At 35.8% G+C, this 14,574-nt stretch overlaps 1 protein-coding gene across 1 annotated transcript; it reads left to right on the top strand.

The window, feature by feature from the left end:
• The first annotated feature begins 1,311 nt into the window (after window positions 1–1,311).
• On the top strand, window positions 1,312–12,693 carry LOC100670816 (UDP-glucuronosyltransferase 2B4-like). Its single transcript, XM_003414173.3, has 6 exons — window positions 1,312–2,964; window positions 4,256–4,404; window positions 8,071–8,202; window positions 9,022–9,109; window positions 9,995–10,214; window positions 12,108–12,693. The coding sequence occupies exons 1-6, from the start codon at window positions 2,181–2,183 to the stop codon at window positions 12,385–12,387; spliced, it is 1,653 nt and encodes a 550-aa protein (XP_003414221.3). The 5' UTR covers window positions 1,312–2,180; the 3' UTR covers window positions 12,388–12,693.
• The last annotated feature ends 1,881 nt before the right edge of the window (window positions 12,694–14,574 follow it).

Below are 14,574 nucleotides of genomic sequence, written 5' to 3' on the forward strand. Positions count from 1 at the left end.
CGGTGCAGCTTGGAATTCTTCCTTCAGTACCATTGGTTCCTGCTCATATGGTACCTCCTGAAAAGGTTTAATGTCGACCAATTCTTTTTGGTATAGAGACTGTGTGTATTTCTTTCATCTTCACTTGGTGCTTCCTGAGTCATGTAATATTTTCCCCATAGAATCCTTCAATATTACAACTCGAGGCTTGAATTTTTTCTTTAGTTTTTCCAGCTTGAGAAATGCTCAGCATGTTCTTCTGTTTTGGTTTTCCCTCCCTAATAATTAGGGAAATGAGAATTAAGACAATGAACTAATTTGGCACAGATTCGTGAAACAAGAATCTGAGAAAACTATGTTTGAAGGAGTATAATATGGAATAATCAATCCAAATGACGTTGGTTTGACCCAGTAATTCTGCATTTGTGCTTCAGAAGTAATTCTGTGCTTCAGAAATACTTGAACATGAGTATATATGAGATGTATGGAAAGATACTCCCTACAGTACCTAAGTGGGTGTCAATCAGAGAACACATTTACCTCTAATGAAAGGCATAAATTATATAGTCCTTAAAAAGAATAGGCAGGTTGGTTACAGGCAATATTGCTGAATGTTGTCTAGATCATATTGCTTTGTAAAAAAAAGTTTCAGAAATATTTTAAATAATACTATGAAATTCTTTTTCTTGAAAAAAATGAAATGTATGCAAACTTGTATAAACATATAGAAATTCAAGGGATCCAAAATGGCCAAAACAACCTTGAAAAGAAAACACAAAGTTGAAAGGGTTACATTTTCTAATTTCAAAACCTACAAATCCACAGTTATTAATCAAGACGATGTGGTACAAGCATACAGAGAGATGTACAGGTTATGAACTAGAACAGAGAATGCAGAAACACAGCCACACTTTTATGGCCAATTGTTTTTTCAACAAGAGTACCAAAATAATTCAATGAGGGAAAGAACGGTCTTTTTAACAAGGGGGATTGGAAAACTGAATATCTACTTGCAAGGTAATGAAGTTCAACTGCTTATCTCAACCCATATATCAAAATTAAACATGTTGTTTCAAAGAGTAAAATCAAGAAAGTGAAAGCACACCCCTTCAAAGGGGGGAAAGTATTTGCAAATCATATATCTGATAAGGGACTTGTGACAAGAATATATAACTTACACTTGATAATAAAGACAAATAGCCAAAAGAGAAAATGGACAAATAATCTGACTCAACATTTCCCCAAAGAAAGCATACAAGTGGACAATGAACACATGAAATAGAATCATTACCATTCATCATCAAAAATGTATAAGTAAAATCACTGGGAAATACAACTTCACACTCACCTAGTTGACTATAATCAAGACAAATAATGGAAAGTGTCAAGAAAGTGGAGAATCTAAGCTAATAGTGGTAAATTAATTTGGGTAGAGATAGCAAGAGTGATGACACAATGTAAAGAATGTAACCAAGATCAATGAATTGTACAAGTATAAGTTGTGAATGTGTGTATGATTTGCTGTGTCTATATTTTCACCAGAACCCCTGGTGGTGAAGTGGAAAAATAAATATTTTTAAAAAGAATTAGAAAAAAAAAAAGAATGTGGAGAAAATTGAGCCTTCATGCATGAACACATGTGGAGAGAAAGGGTCGTAAGAGTGAGAAGTGATAGGTAAGGGGCACAGGATTTCTTTGTGGAGTGACAAAAATGTTCTAACATTAATCGTGGTGATGATTGTACAATTCTGTGCATCTACGAAAAACCATAGAATGGTACACATTAAATTGAAGAATTGTTTGCTTTGTGAATATGTCAATAAAGATTTTACCAGACATAAAAACCTTGAATCATGATATCCAAAAATATATTGATGCAAATGTGTAATTACTTTGTTTTTAGTTCTTGTGTCAGAAAGATTGCAACCACAAGTGGCCTCACACTCGCCAGTGTTCTTAACACTATTCTAAAATCAATCATATAACATGGGTGACTCTGAAATATTAGGTCACCCATTCTTAGCTGTGTAATAACATTGATGATAAAAGGGACATAAGTACCCTCAGGCAACCACAAGGTCATCTACACTTTGCTTTTTCCACTTGGCATCCACGTGTTCTGACCATTCATATAATGTGTTTACTCTGATGTGTAAGAGTTACATTTTAACTTCTTGATTGATTTCTCCTGGGATATAAGCATGAGCAATGGCAATAAGGGAACAGATTTTTTTGAAAGAAAGATATTCATTTATACCAAGATGTCCATGAAATGGATTTCAGTTCTTCTGCTGATACAACTGAGTTGTTACTTTAGCTGTGGAACTTGTGGAAAAGTGCTGGTGTGGCCACCAGAATATAGCCATTGGATGAATATAAAGACCATACTGGATGAACTTACTCAGAGGGGTCATGAGGTGACTGTTCTAACATCTTCAGCTTCCATTCTTATTGATCCCAGCAAACCATCTGCTATTAAATTTGAAGTTTATCCTACATCTCTTACTAAAGATGATTTTGAGTCTCTTTTCATGAACTCGATCAGGAAAATGACATATGATCTGCCAAAAGATACATTTTGGACATATTTTTCAGTATTACAAGAAATCATTTGGGAATATTCTGACTGCCTTGAAAGGCTTTGTAAAGATGTAGTTTTTAACAAGAAACTGATGATGAAACTACAAGAATCAAGGTTTGATGTCGTTCTTGCAGATGCTATTGGCCCTTGTGGTGAGCTGTTGGCGGAGCTACTTAAAATACCCCTTGTGTATAGTGTCCGGTTCACTTTTGGCTATACAATTGAAAAGTACAGTGGAGGACTTTTATCCCCCCCTTCTTACGTACCTGTTGTTATGTCAGAATTACCTGATCGAATGACATTCATGGAGAGGGTAAAAAATATGATATATGTGCTTTATTTTGACTTTTGGTTCCAGACATTTAATGAGAAGAAGTGGAATCAGTTTTACAGTGAAGTACTAGGTAAGTTATGTTTTTAGTTGGTCGAAGGAAGTCCTAACTTTTCTTGTGCCTTTGAAGGTGAGTTCGTGTAAACAAAAAGCAAGAGGAAAAAAATTTTTTTTGTAAGTAAAAGATGAAATGAAAATATGAAATGATCTATCTAACTAACAAATATTACAGAGAGCCTTCTATTACGGAATCAGTTACAAAAACCCAGTAGCTAATCTCTAGGCAGGGGACTCCCGAGAATCAGAAATGCCCAAATTAAGACACTTGGAATTTCTTTAATTATTTACATATCCATTTTATTGTAGTTTTTATCTTTAAAAAATTCATTTTATATTTCCATGAATGTCTGGATGAATAGACATGCGGATTGAAGAGTGATATATATTTCTAGCATAACTATGTATGTAGCATTGGGAAAAATACTTGTGTAGCTCAGTTTTGTTATTTATTAACTAGAATATTTTTCCATCGTAACTTCTCAGGATTCCTTCTCAGTTAAAAAATATACTGGCTTTATGCCAGAGTTGAAAATTATAATTTGTTTCTATAATATTTTATTATTCTGCTAGCCAAATAGCCATAATCAAAATAATATAATTCTATATAACTTGTGCCTAGTGGACCCTGAGATTTCTAATGATTTCACTTTTCTTCACTAATTGTTTACAAATCACCTGTCTTACATGTCTCTGTTGTTGTGGAGGGGTTGGCATACAAGTTATTAGTCTGAATTTTTTGTAAACTATTTCTCTCTTTATAAAAAAATCCACAGTGAGCACATTTATCTTCATAATTTTTTGAAAATTTACAGCATTTACTTGCATATAGTATTATTTAATAATGGAATATAATTCAGCTCTTCACTTGAACTGAATGCCCTAGTTGGTACAAGGAATTGAACCACACTCACAAAAACCTCAAATTTTAGTTGGGAAACTGAATGTCAAGGATTGGTTTGTAAATTTGTAGAAACTAGACTGAGTACTTCTGGGAAAGTTGTTTCTGTGGCTATGGGAAGCTTAATTGATTGGGGAGTTCAAATTCCAGCTGTTTGCATCTGTAGACCTGTTACATTTGCAACTTTAGATAATGTAAATACATATTTAACTCTACAGCAGCTTAGGTTTAATAACTGTTTTTGGTGGTGGAAGTGCTGATGTGACATTAGAGATGTTAAGTCTCCTCTCACACTTTTAAACATCTTTAGCCAGTTATTGCAAGCTTCCCTCAGAAGATTACTTGGACATTCAGATGTCAATTTTTTCAAGTTTCCTCTACTTTTTGTTTTCTCTTTTCTTTGCAGGAAGACCAACTACATTATCTGAGACAATGGGGAAAGCTGAAATATGGCTAGTTCGAAACTATTGGGATTTTCAATTTCCGCGTCCTTTCTTGCCACATTTTCACTTTGTTGGAGGGCTCCACTGCAAACCTGCCAATCCCTTGCCTAAGGTAAACTTATTATACTTGGTTTAGTATTTTCAATTGAAATGATTCTACTTTCTTCATTGAGAATGGTTGACTAAGTAAGAAAGATGTGAGCAGTGTGCTAAAGTGAACTACAAATTAGAAATTCATATATTTCCATGCCACCAGAAGTATCTGAATATCATTACAATGACAGAAATAAGTGGGATACCTATGAGACTTTGAGAATAGTCTAATAAATTAAAGCCTTTTTTATTTAGCACATAAGAAAGTATCAGTCATTCATTCAGAGATTATTTTTAGAGTGACGACCATAGTCCAGATAAACTAGTGCTGGTTGGATATACAGAGAAACTAAACAGACATGGTCCCTGTCCCCTCCCATACCCCACCTCATGCACTCACATCTTATATTCCAGTTGGAAAAATAGAACCGAAGCAAGTAGTAAACACACAGCATGAAAAGTGTTATAGTAAGGAAATACCACAACGCTAGGGGGACACCCAGCAGGGATCATAGAAACTAACCCAGAGTCATTGATAATTAAGGTGAAGGGTGTGCAGGAATAGGTAGAGAAGGTGGGGGAAAAAGGAAGACAAAATGAAAGCAGCTATAGTAGTAATGGTGGTCCCCAAGATCTCCTAATGAGCAGGAAGAGGAGGTATAAAGAGGCAGATGATGTAGAAGAACTTAGTTGGATCCAGAAGGAGTTTGAAGCATCTATTAAGGGCATTGGGGAGCCAGTGGAAAGAATTAACCAAGAGAGAGATAAGAGCAGGTTTCTTTTACAAAAGAGCCCTCAAGATGCAGTTACTGGATTGGATTGTGAAGAACCAAGACTAGAATGGTGGACCTTTTAGGAGATTGTTTCAGGCAATCAGGCACCAGATGATGGGAAACTAGAATGGTCATAGAGTGAACACTATTCCTATGATACTACCAACCTCATATGATTGTTGTAAGAAAATATTCATTAATATATATAAAACACTCCAAATGCCTCTGGCACAAAGTAATCCAAAAGTGCTATTGGCTACTGTAGTTATTGCTATTTTTGTTACTATTACTAATACTATTAATCATTTCATATGTGTCAGGCACTTTAAGTATACTTCTCATTTAATAGGAATTGGTTTTCCAGTAGATCAAAATTATATTCTCTAGCAAAGTCCTAAAGAACAGATATCCTGTGACGATTTTAAAAGTGGATATATATGTTTTAGCAACCAGATGAGCAGGCGAAAATGCTTAAATTTTGTTGTAAGGATTTAGGCTCTTCATCTGTTTTATAGCTAAGGGGAAGACCTTTCCTAACCAGTATAAATGGGTGAATAGGAATGGGTGTTCCCAACAATATTTGCAGCCAAAGCCCAGTGTGCTTGCTTGAAGCCTTAGTTTACAGCATTAAAACCATGCACCATTTGAAGCCTCACAGTTTTACATCTTTGAGAATAAAAGGGATGGTTTAACCTATCAGAGGAATTGTTTTCTACCATATACCAAACCTGCAGGAAACCAAGGTAAAACTCCATTTGAGTATTAAAAAATAAATAAATAAAACCAAACTCACTCCACGGGATTTCCAAGGATGGCCTGGTGGATTCCAACTGCTGATCTTTTGTTTAGCAGCCATACATTTAGCCATTGCAGCACCACAGCTCCCCTTTGAGTATATGCCGATCTGTAGCATAGCTGCCTGATAGAATGAACACAGAAAATGTATCCTGTGCATGTAATGAATACAAAAAAGTTCTGTATACATAACAAAGACTAAAGAATTTCTGCTACTTGTATCTGAAAATTTCCATTAGTCTGAACTTACAAAATAATTCTGTAATATTCCTTATGAAGGACAGCAAGAATCGATTTTAAATTACTACTACATCTTTAAGACATAAATAAAAAGCAAGCATTCTTTATTGCACTAGTATGTAATCTATTAAAAGATCTGTTTTGTCTCTCTTCTTATTGGCAGCAACATGAAACTGAAATCCTCTTCAAGGATTAAAACTCAATAGTTATTCTGAGTGTAAATTGCTTAGACTATATACATATAATGTCTTTCAAAGGGTGCAAATGCTGCAGTAAGATTAATGACTCTTTCTGCAATCTAACCTTATTCATGGACAATTTTCCCATTCATATTAAAGGAAAATGACAGTCTTAGTAGGAGAAGGAAAGAGAGGAGGAGAGGATGAATAATAGTGTGAGAGTTAAAATAAATATTTACAGTGGTTGTTATTTGCATCATAGAAAAAAGATTTGAATCTACGTCAATGATGTGAAGACTGTTATCCATTATTATAAAAAGTCCCCCATATCACTTGCTTTTCCATTAATTGTTAGACTCTCAGATTATATGAGTTTTTAATAAGAAAAGAAAGCATTTGGCAAAATGCATCAAAAGATCTACAAATAATTATAGCCTTTGACCTCATTGTATACTTATATGAACCTACACAGAAAAAAAAAAAAAAGTAGTGCAGAATCAATCTGCTTGGCAGTGTAATTTATAAAAGTAATTTATAAAAGTAAACTGACAGTAATTTAAATTCCAACATTTATGAGTGGTTAAATAACTTATGTGTATCCAAACTCTTGCAATCATTTCATCAAAGAATGCTTGATTACACAAAAACAATCATTATATGAGTTGGAAATGAAGAGGCAAATTGTTAAAAACAATATGAGGCCAAATTTATTATAGAACAAAGGTATATACAGTGGGATTACAGTTTTCTAAATGTATGTCATATGTATACATCAGAAACCCTAGTGGTATAGTGGTTAAGAGCTATGGATGCTAACCAAAAGATTGGCAGTTTGAATCTACTAGGCGCTCCTTGGAAACTCTATGGGGCAGTTCTACTCTGTCCTATATGGTGTCTATGAGTGGAATTGACTTTATGGCAACAGGTGTTTTTTTTTTAAATACATTTCTGCATGTGGATAATATAAACACTAGAATGAATGGTTACAGAGTTTAAAAACTTCCAGGATGGAATTTATGGGTGAAACTTACTTTCTCTTTTACATTTTCCAATCTTATCCAAAATTTTTTGTACTGATCTGGTGCTCCAGTAGAAATAGAACTATATACAATTAAAGCTGAGTTAAGATCCTGCTATTGTGTCTCCTTCCAAGAATGTATACTAGTAGTTAATAACTGTAAATGAAGAGGGAGTGTCCTTCTCACTACCGCGTAACTGCTTAATTTCATTTCCTGCTTGTATTGCACCCCATCCCCCCCACACACATTTACGCAAATATACCTAATAAAGGCAATAGATCTCATATCACACATCGCCTTCCAAAGGAACTGACTGATTAGTGTTGTAAAAAAGCAGCTGCTATTCTAATAATTTGTCTCCGTCAATTAAAATCCCTGGGTAGCACAAATGGTTCCACCTTGTGTACTAAGCAAAAGATTCACAGTTCCAATCTACTCAGTGGCACCATGGAAGAACGGTCTGGAGAACCCAGTCTGGAGAAATGCGTCCTTAAATGTTACCGTGGAAATAGAATTTCTGTGGAGATTTGTTCACGAGTCAGAACTGATTCTACAGCAGTGGGTTTGGTTTTAGTTGTCAGTTCTTGATTTTCTCTCTTAAGTTGTTTCTGGCCAAATCTTTAAATGTTGTTCAATATTTTGTTGCTGTTTCATGATGAAGCAAATGCTGTCTTCACAGGAAATAGAAGAGTTTGTCCAGAGCTCTGGAAAACACGGTGTTGTGGTGTTTACTCTTGGGTCAATGGTCAGTAACATCACAGAAGAAAGGGCCAATACGATTGCATCAGCCCTTGCCCAGATTCCACAAAAGGTTAGATAAAGTGCCGTAATGGTGACCAACTATCTCACTAGTCTGTTCAACTCTGTAAAGGGTCTAATGATTATGGAAATTTTCTGTAACTATTATGATAGCCCCCCACTTGTTTGCCAGTGTGTCCTACTGTGGGGCTTGAGTGTTGCTGTGATGCTGGAAGCTACTCCACTGATATTCAGGTACCAGCAGGTTCACGCATGGCAGATAGTTTTCAGCTGGACTTCCAGACTAAGACAGACCAGGAACAAGGATCCAGCAATCTACTTCTGAAAGTCTGGAACAAGTGAACATAAGCTAACTCCCTTCCATGTCACTGAAAAAATAAGAAAGAAACAGGTTAAAATGAAATTTAGGAAACAAGAGCCAGGGTAACACATAGATATGAGAACATAAATATGTATATCATTGGGAATGCACACTGTTTTTTACACTAGATGTATAAGTGCTTAACAATGCCCAGATGCTTGAATTTGTCACTTCTAATCTCAATGTTTTTAGCTACCATGGGAGAAACATCATAATTACTTATTAGAGAATTACCTGATGCTTATATTTTTATATTTTTTTATATAAAAATATAAAAATAAGTTCCTTCAACTTTGTGTTGTTTTTTGATATAAAAATAAGTTCCTTCAACCTGAGTATTCCTACTTACTTCAGTGTTTTAGTAGTTCTGATTTCTAGCATCTCTTGTTCTCATTTCCTCTGTCATAGGAAGGGGTTTGGCTAGATGATCTTTTCATGTTTACAAAATTCTAACTTGGTATAACTTTTCAGTTCTATTCATGGAATAAAGTATTTTCTTCATCTTCATAGGTGCTGTGGCGATTTGATGGCAAGAAACCAGATAACTTGGGACCCAATACTCAGCTCTACAAGTGGATTCCCCAGAACGACCTTCTTGGTAAGACCAGAGAACAAATAATGAAAATATGGGTAACAGCTAATCAGAGGGATAAAAGTTAAACAGAAAATCAATTCTTGAGCATTTATTATAGAAGAATTTAAAAACTAAAGCATAAGTTCCGTACATTTATTTTCTAGTTCTAGAGGGAAAAAGATGAAATACAATAATTGGCATTTTATAATATACAGTCATAATTCTTTTGGCCAGAAGTAAGGTATCTATATTTCACATGTAATCACGACTCAAACAACATTTTTAATAGCCTCCTGGATCATCATCCTAATGCTCTCACCTCATACCTATTCTTTCCATTGCTGAAGTGGTATTTCAAATGCTGCTGAACAGTAAGAGCACCTCCTTTAGAACCAGTGAGCCCCACCCCCATTTTGTATAGGAAAATATCCACAATCTTTATCATGAAGTGATGAAATGTTTCATGATAAAGGATCACCATCCCTTCTTCTGAGTCCAGCACCACCATCATCACACCTCTTCCTGCCTTGAACACACCACATATCAAACTCCATCTTTTTTCTCACTGTTTCTCTGAGACAATATACTCTAATGTGTCCTCTTCTTTTGTTCCTTTGTCCAGAATGAAATATTTTATCCAGAATATTTTCCTTCAGCTTGTACACCTGACAATCTTCTATTCGCTTCTCAAGTGTCCAGGCACACATCATTTCTTTCATGAAGCCCTCATTTACTACTGCAGTAGGCCTAGTTGCTTCCTGCTCAGAGATCTAAAAACAATTTAAATAGAGTTTTGTGGGCATGATAATCTGTTTTCTAGAAAACACTGCCTCATTGAGCTTCTTATATTTCCCATTTTATTTCTAAGAATTATAATGAATAATTTTGCTAAATTTCACCCCTTCCTAGGTCATCCAAAGACCAAAGCTTTTATAACTCATGGTGGAGCCAATGGCATCTACGAGGCTATCTACCATGGGATCCCTATGGTGGGCATTCCCTTGTTTGCTGATCAACCTGACAACATTGCTCACATGAAGGTCAAGGGGGCAGCAGTGAGTCTGGACATGGACACAATGACAAGTACAGATTTGTTCAATGCTTTGAAGACAGTCATCTATGACCCATCGTGAGTAGTTATAATCGGTTGTTTATTTTTGGTGTGGAGGGTGATGCTGGGGAAATGATATGTAAGAGTTTTGAGGACAATGAGAGGTTTGAGAACAAGGATGAAGTTTTGAAAAAGCCAGTAAGGAGGATGAGAAGAATTACTGAAGTTGGACCTGGAAGAATTACAAGATGAGAACAAAGTTGCAAAGAGACCATGAATGTTAAAACAATAGGACTCTGCAAGGCCCTGTAACTTTCTCTCAGCATGAGGCTCATTAATTCTTTTAAACTATTCTAAACTGTTTTAAGTAAATCAGCAAGAGATAATCAATCTCAAATTTCTTTTACATTTAATGCTTTCCAAAATATCTATCATAATATTTATATCCCATTACCGGAAATGGTAAACAACTAAAACCAAACAAAACCAACCCATTGCCAAGGAGTCGATTCCCACTCATACTGACCCTATAGGACAGAGTAGACCTGCCCCATACCGTTTCCTAGGAGAGCCTGGTAGATTCGAACTGCAGGCCTTTTGGTTAGCAGTGGTAGCACTTAACCACCAGGGTTTCGTTAAACACCTAGGGCTGAAAATTTATGCAATTGAAACCATGAAAAATGAGGATATCAAACCAAACCCATTGCTGTCATAAATGTATGAAAAGTCTTAGTCCTTTTGGGTGTGATTATTTTGATTATATTTGGAAGAGTTTTAAAATTAAAAAGCAATTGATTTGGAAGATAAATACTGTAATGTGGTGGTTGTTAAGTGTCATCGCGTCCATTCTGACTTATAGCAATCCTGTGTAGAACAGAAAGAAACACTGCCCGGTCCTGCACCATCCCCACAATCATCACTCTGTGAGAGTCCATTGTTGCAGCCACTGCGTCAATTCATCTCGCTGAGATTCTTCCTCTTTTTCTCTGACCCTCTACCAAACATGACGTCCTGCTCCAGGGACACTTCCCTTCTGATAACATGTACTAAGTACATGAAAGGAAGACAGTGTCATACTATAGCACTTTGGGACTCAGAGTTCATAAACCATATGTCTTTTTTCAAGTCTTCTTGCTTGACCATAATCATTTGCAAAAGAATGAAACAAATATAATTGCAATGCCTCAAAGTGAAATGCTGAGGACTCTCCAGATTCTAAAATAACAAAGCTAGCAACAACAACAACAATAATAATAGCAAACATTTACTGAGAGTCTACTATATGTTAGGGACAATCTAAGTATTCTAAAACTCCGTCCATTATTCTTCACAATAGATTAAAAAACACTATCCACATCCAGTTCATTTTAGCAAAGAGAGAACTGAGGCACAAAGAGACAACTGGGGCACAAAGAGAATAAATAACTTGCAGAAAGCAGACAGCCAGTAGGTTTCAGAATCAGGATTCAAACCAAGGCAATTCACTTTCACACTTTTAACCCCTCAATGACTGATATAAAGTCTATACCAATTCCTGACTAGCCTTGCCTGGAAATGTCCCTGGACCTCATCATGGACCTGCCCCCAATTTTCAGATAATGATATTATTTTGAACCTTGTACACCAGATTCACTAACAATTCCTTACTGGATAATTCAAACTCTGTGCACTCAGATGATGATGTTTTTCTTTTCTTTTAATTTTTTTGTCCTTAAGAATTAGCACTTTCCATTCTCTATCCTCAAAATACATGGCCTACCCCAACTTCTTTCTTTCTTTACATCCTGAAATAATATGCATTCAACAAATTCTGGCCCATACACTAAAATGTCTATCATCATCTCAGAGGAAAATAATGTGTTTTTCTTCCGATCTTACGTGGCACATATTTTTACGATCTTCATGCAAATTTTACTTACTGATCTTTTCTGATTTATTCTCTAAGTTGATGTCTATTTGACTTTTCTTCAGCTATAAAGAGAATGCTATGAGGTTATCAGCCATTCATCATGATCAGCCTGTTAAGCCCCTGGATCTAGCTACCTTCTGGATCGAGTTTGTCATGCGCCACAAAGGAGCCAAACACCTTCGCCCAGCTGCCCTCAGCCTCACCTGGTACCAGTACCACTCTTTGGATGTGATTGGGTTTCTACTGGCTTGTGTGGCAATTGTTAGTTTTCTTGTCATAAAATGTTGTTTGTTTGGTTTTCAAAAGTTTTACAAGACAGGAAAGAAGAAAAAGAGGGAGTAGGCCTCTTTAACCAAAAGACTAACAGGCATGATAATTGAGAGCATTATATTTCATTCAACCATTATGGTTCAAGCTGTGGAAAGATTCTCCTCCATATTTTGTAAGAGCTGAGCCTTTTCTGATTTCCGAAGATACGTTACTCTTGGTTTATTGTTCTGGTGTTAGCTAATTCTTCCCTTAGGAAGAATACTCTTGAGTGTTTTTAAATAAATTTCTCCTCATATTCCTCTTGAAATAGTTCCAGTCATCAGGTGGATTATATTCAAGGTATTATTCTCATTTGGTAAATTGTGAAAAAATTCTATGTTTGTGATGAGTTATGTACCTTTTTATAACCGGAAAACATGAAACTCACTGGAACCCCAACCTGTTGATGTGAAAAGATCACGATGTTTTCACTGTGCATTTTCAGAAACATTTTCTGTATAAATGACGTGCATTCATACAAATATATGTATGCCTCATGAAACATAAAGTATTTCTTCCCGAAATTTTTCTTTCTCTCAGAAGTTCTGAGTGGTTTTAAGTGGCTTCCTCTCTAAAATTACATAATACTATGAAGTCTTTGATTGGAAAGAGTAAAAATATTTTCTACACTGCCCTTGAATATGCTTGAGTTATTGTTTTCCCTTTATTGAATGACCCTTTGCAATTTTATAGTAAAAAACAAAAAAAATCCACACGCAGAATGACAGAATTAAAGTAACTTTCTTCACCTTTACCATCTGTGTGCTACTTTTGTTTATTTTGCATCTAATGTTTAATGGCAGGCATATGCAAGTACCACAGTGGATGGAGACCAAAATCAATGATTATGAACTTAACCTTGAAAAGAACTCAAGGAGCTGAGTATTCCTGTGTTGGAGACTGACAATATAATTAGGAGTTTTCTGAATTAATTTCCATGTAAAATGAACTATTTATTAAAGATATGTAATAGAAATATACTAATCAGAACTTTCATATTTAATATTAAAATTCAACAATAATCACAGCTGTTACTCAATCATAATAAGAAAGCAGGGAAGGACTTTGTAAAGGGTATGTCATTCTGGTGCTTTCTTTTGATAAAGCTTACCATCCAACCAGCTAGCAAAGAGGAATGCTTAGAAGGTCCAGAATCAACAACACAGAGCTGAAATTGGAGCTGAGATACAGTAACTCGAAAACTAGCACAGCAGACGATATTCAAATTTTTCTCATGTATTGACATCCCAAAAGCTTTTGTGCCTTTGAGCACCGCATGTTGATAAGATTCAGATGAGTGAGAGGCATGGTTTTCTTTTGGAAACAAATATGTGAAAGTAGGGTGTATAGAAATCAAGTAACAGAGTCCTGACAAAAGTCAGCTTATAGAAGGTCCGTTAGGCCTGCAGTCCCACCCGTGATCAGTTACCTGTTCTCCAAACGTATAATCAGAACACTAGCAGATTGGATTGTGGGTGGCAGCAGTAGCTAGATCACTTGGCTCATGACAGTCCATTATGTTGGGCCATCCCATCACCACTCTGTTCATGCACCCAGCAAACCAGCACTGCAGTGACCAACGATTTAGCATCCTCCCTATGGTGGGTAATAATTTTTACCAATTCAAGGTGTGTGAAAATGTATCTCATTTGTTTAATTGGCAAATCCTTCACTATTAAGCTGGTTGATCCTTTTTTTTTTTGTATGTTTATTATCCATTTAGGTGTTTTATTCTATGTCCTTTATGCACTCCAGTTTTATTTTGGTGTTTTTCTGCTGACTCTTATTTGGTGTCCAGAGGTTACAAAAGGCAAATTTGTTATTTGTAAAACCCTAGAAGCCCAGGTCATGGATAAAAGTGGCTCAAAATGACTGGCAAAGACACAAGATCAATAAAGGTAAGGTAAACTTTGGAAAAATATTAAAAATCTGAGGTCACAGAAGATAAGATTTTAGAGATGAGTATCAGTTATAGTGAGGACATGCCGGTTGCAGGAGTCAGGATACAATGAAATAAAAGTCATGGCAAACATGTTGAATAAAGTCAAAAACACAGCAGTGAAGTACAGAAAGGGAGATTAAAACCAGGAAAACAATTAGAAGCAAAGGAGCTTTAGAAGTACAGCAGGTTGTTAGGAGGGCCCTAATGTAAGATGTCAGCAAATAACTTATATACTAAACTATTATGTGGCAACTCCTAGAGCCTTCAGGTGATTCCTA

The sequence above is a fragment of the Loxodonta africana genome, chromosome 5 (genome assembly GCF_030014295.1).
Source record: "Loxodonta africana isolate mLoxAfr1 chromosome 5, mLoxAfr1.hap2, whole genome shotgun sequence".
Lineage (NCBI taxonomy): Eukaryota > Metazoa > Chordata > Mammalia > Proboscidea > Elephantidae > Loxodonta > Loxodonta africana.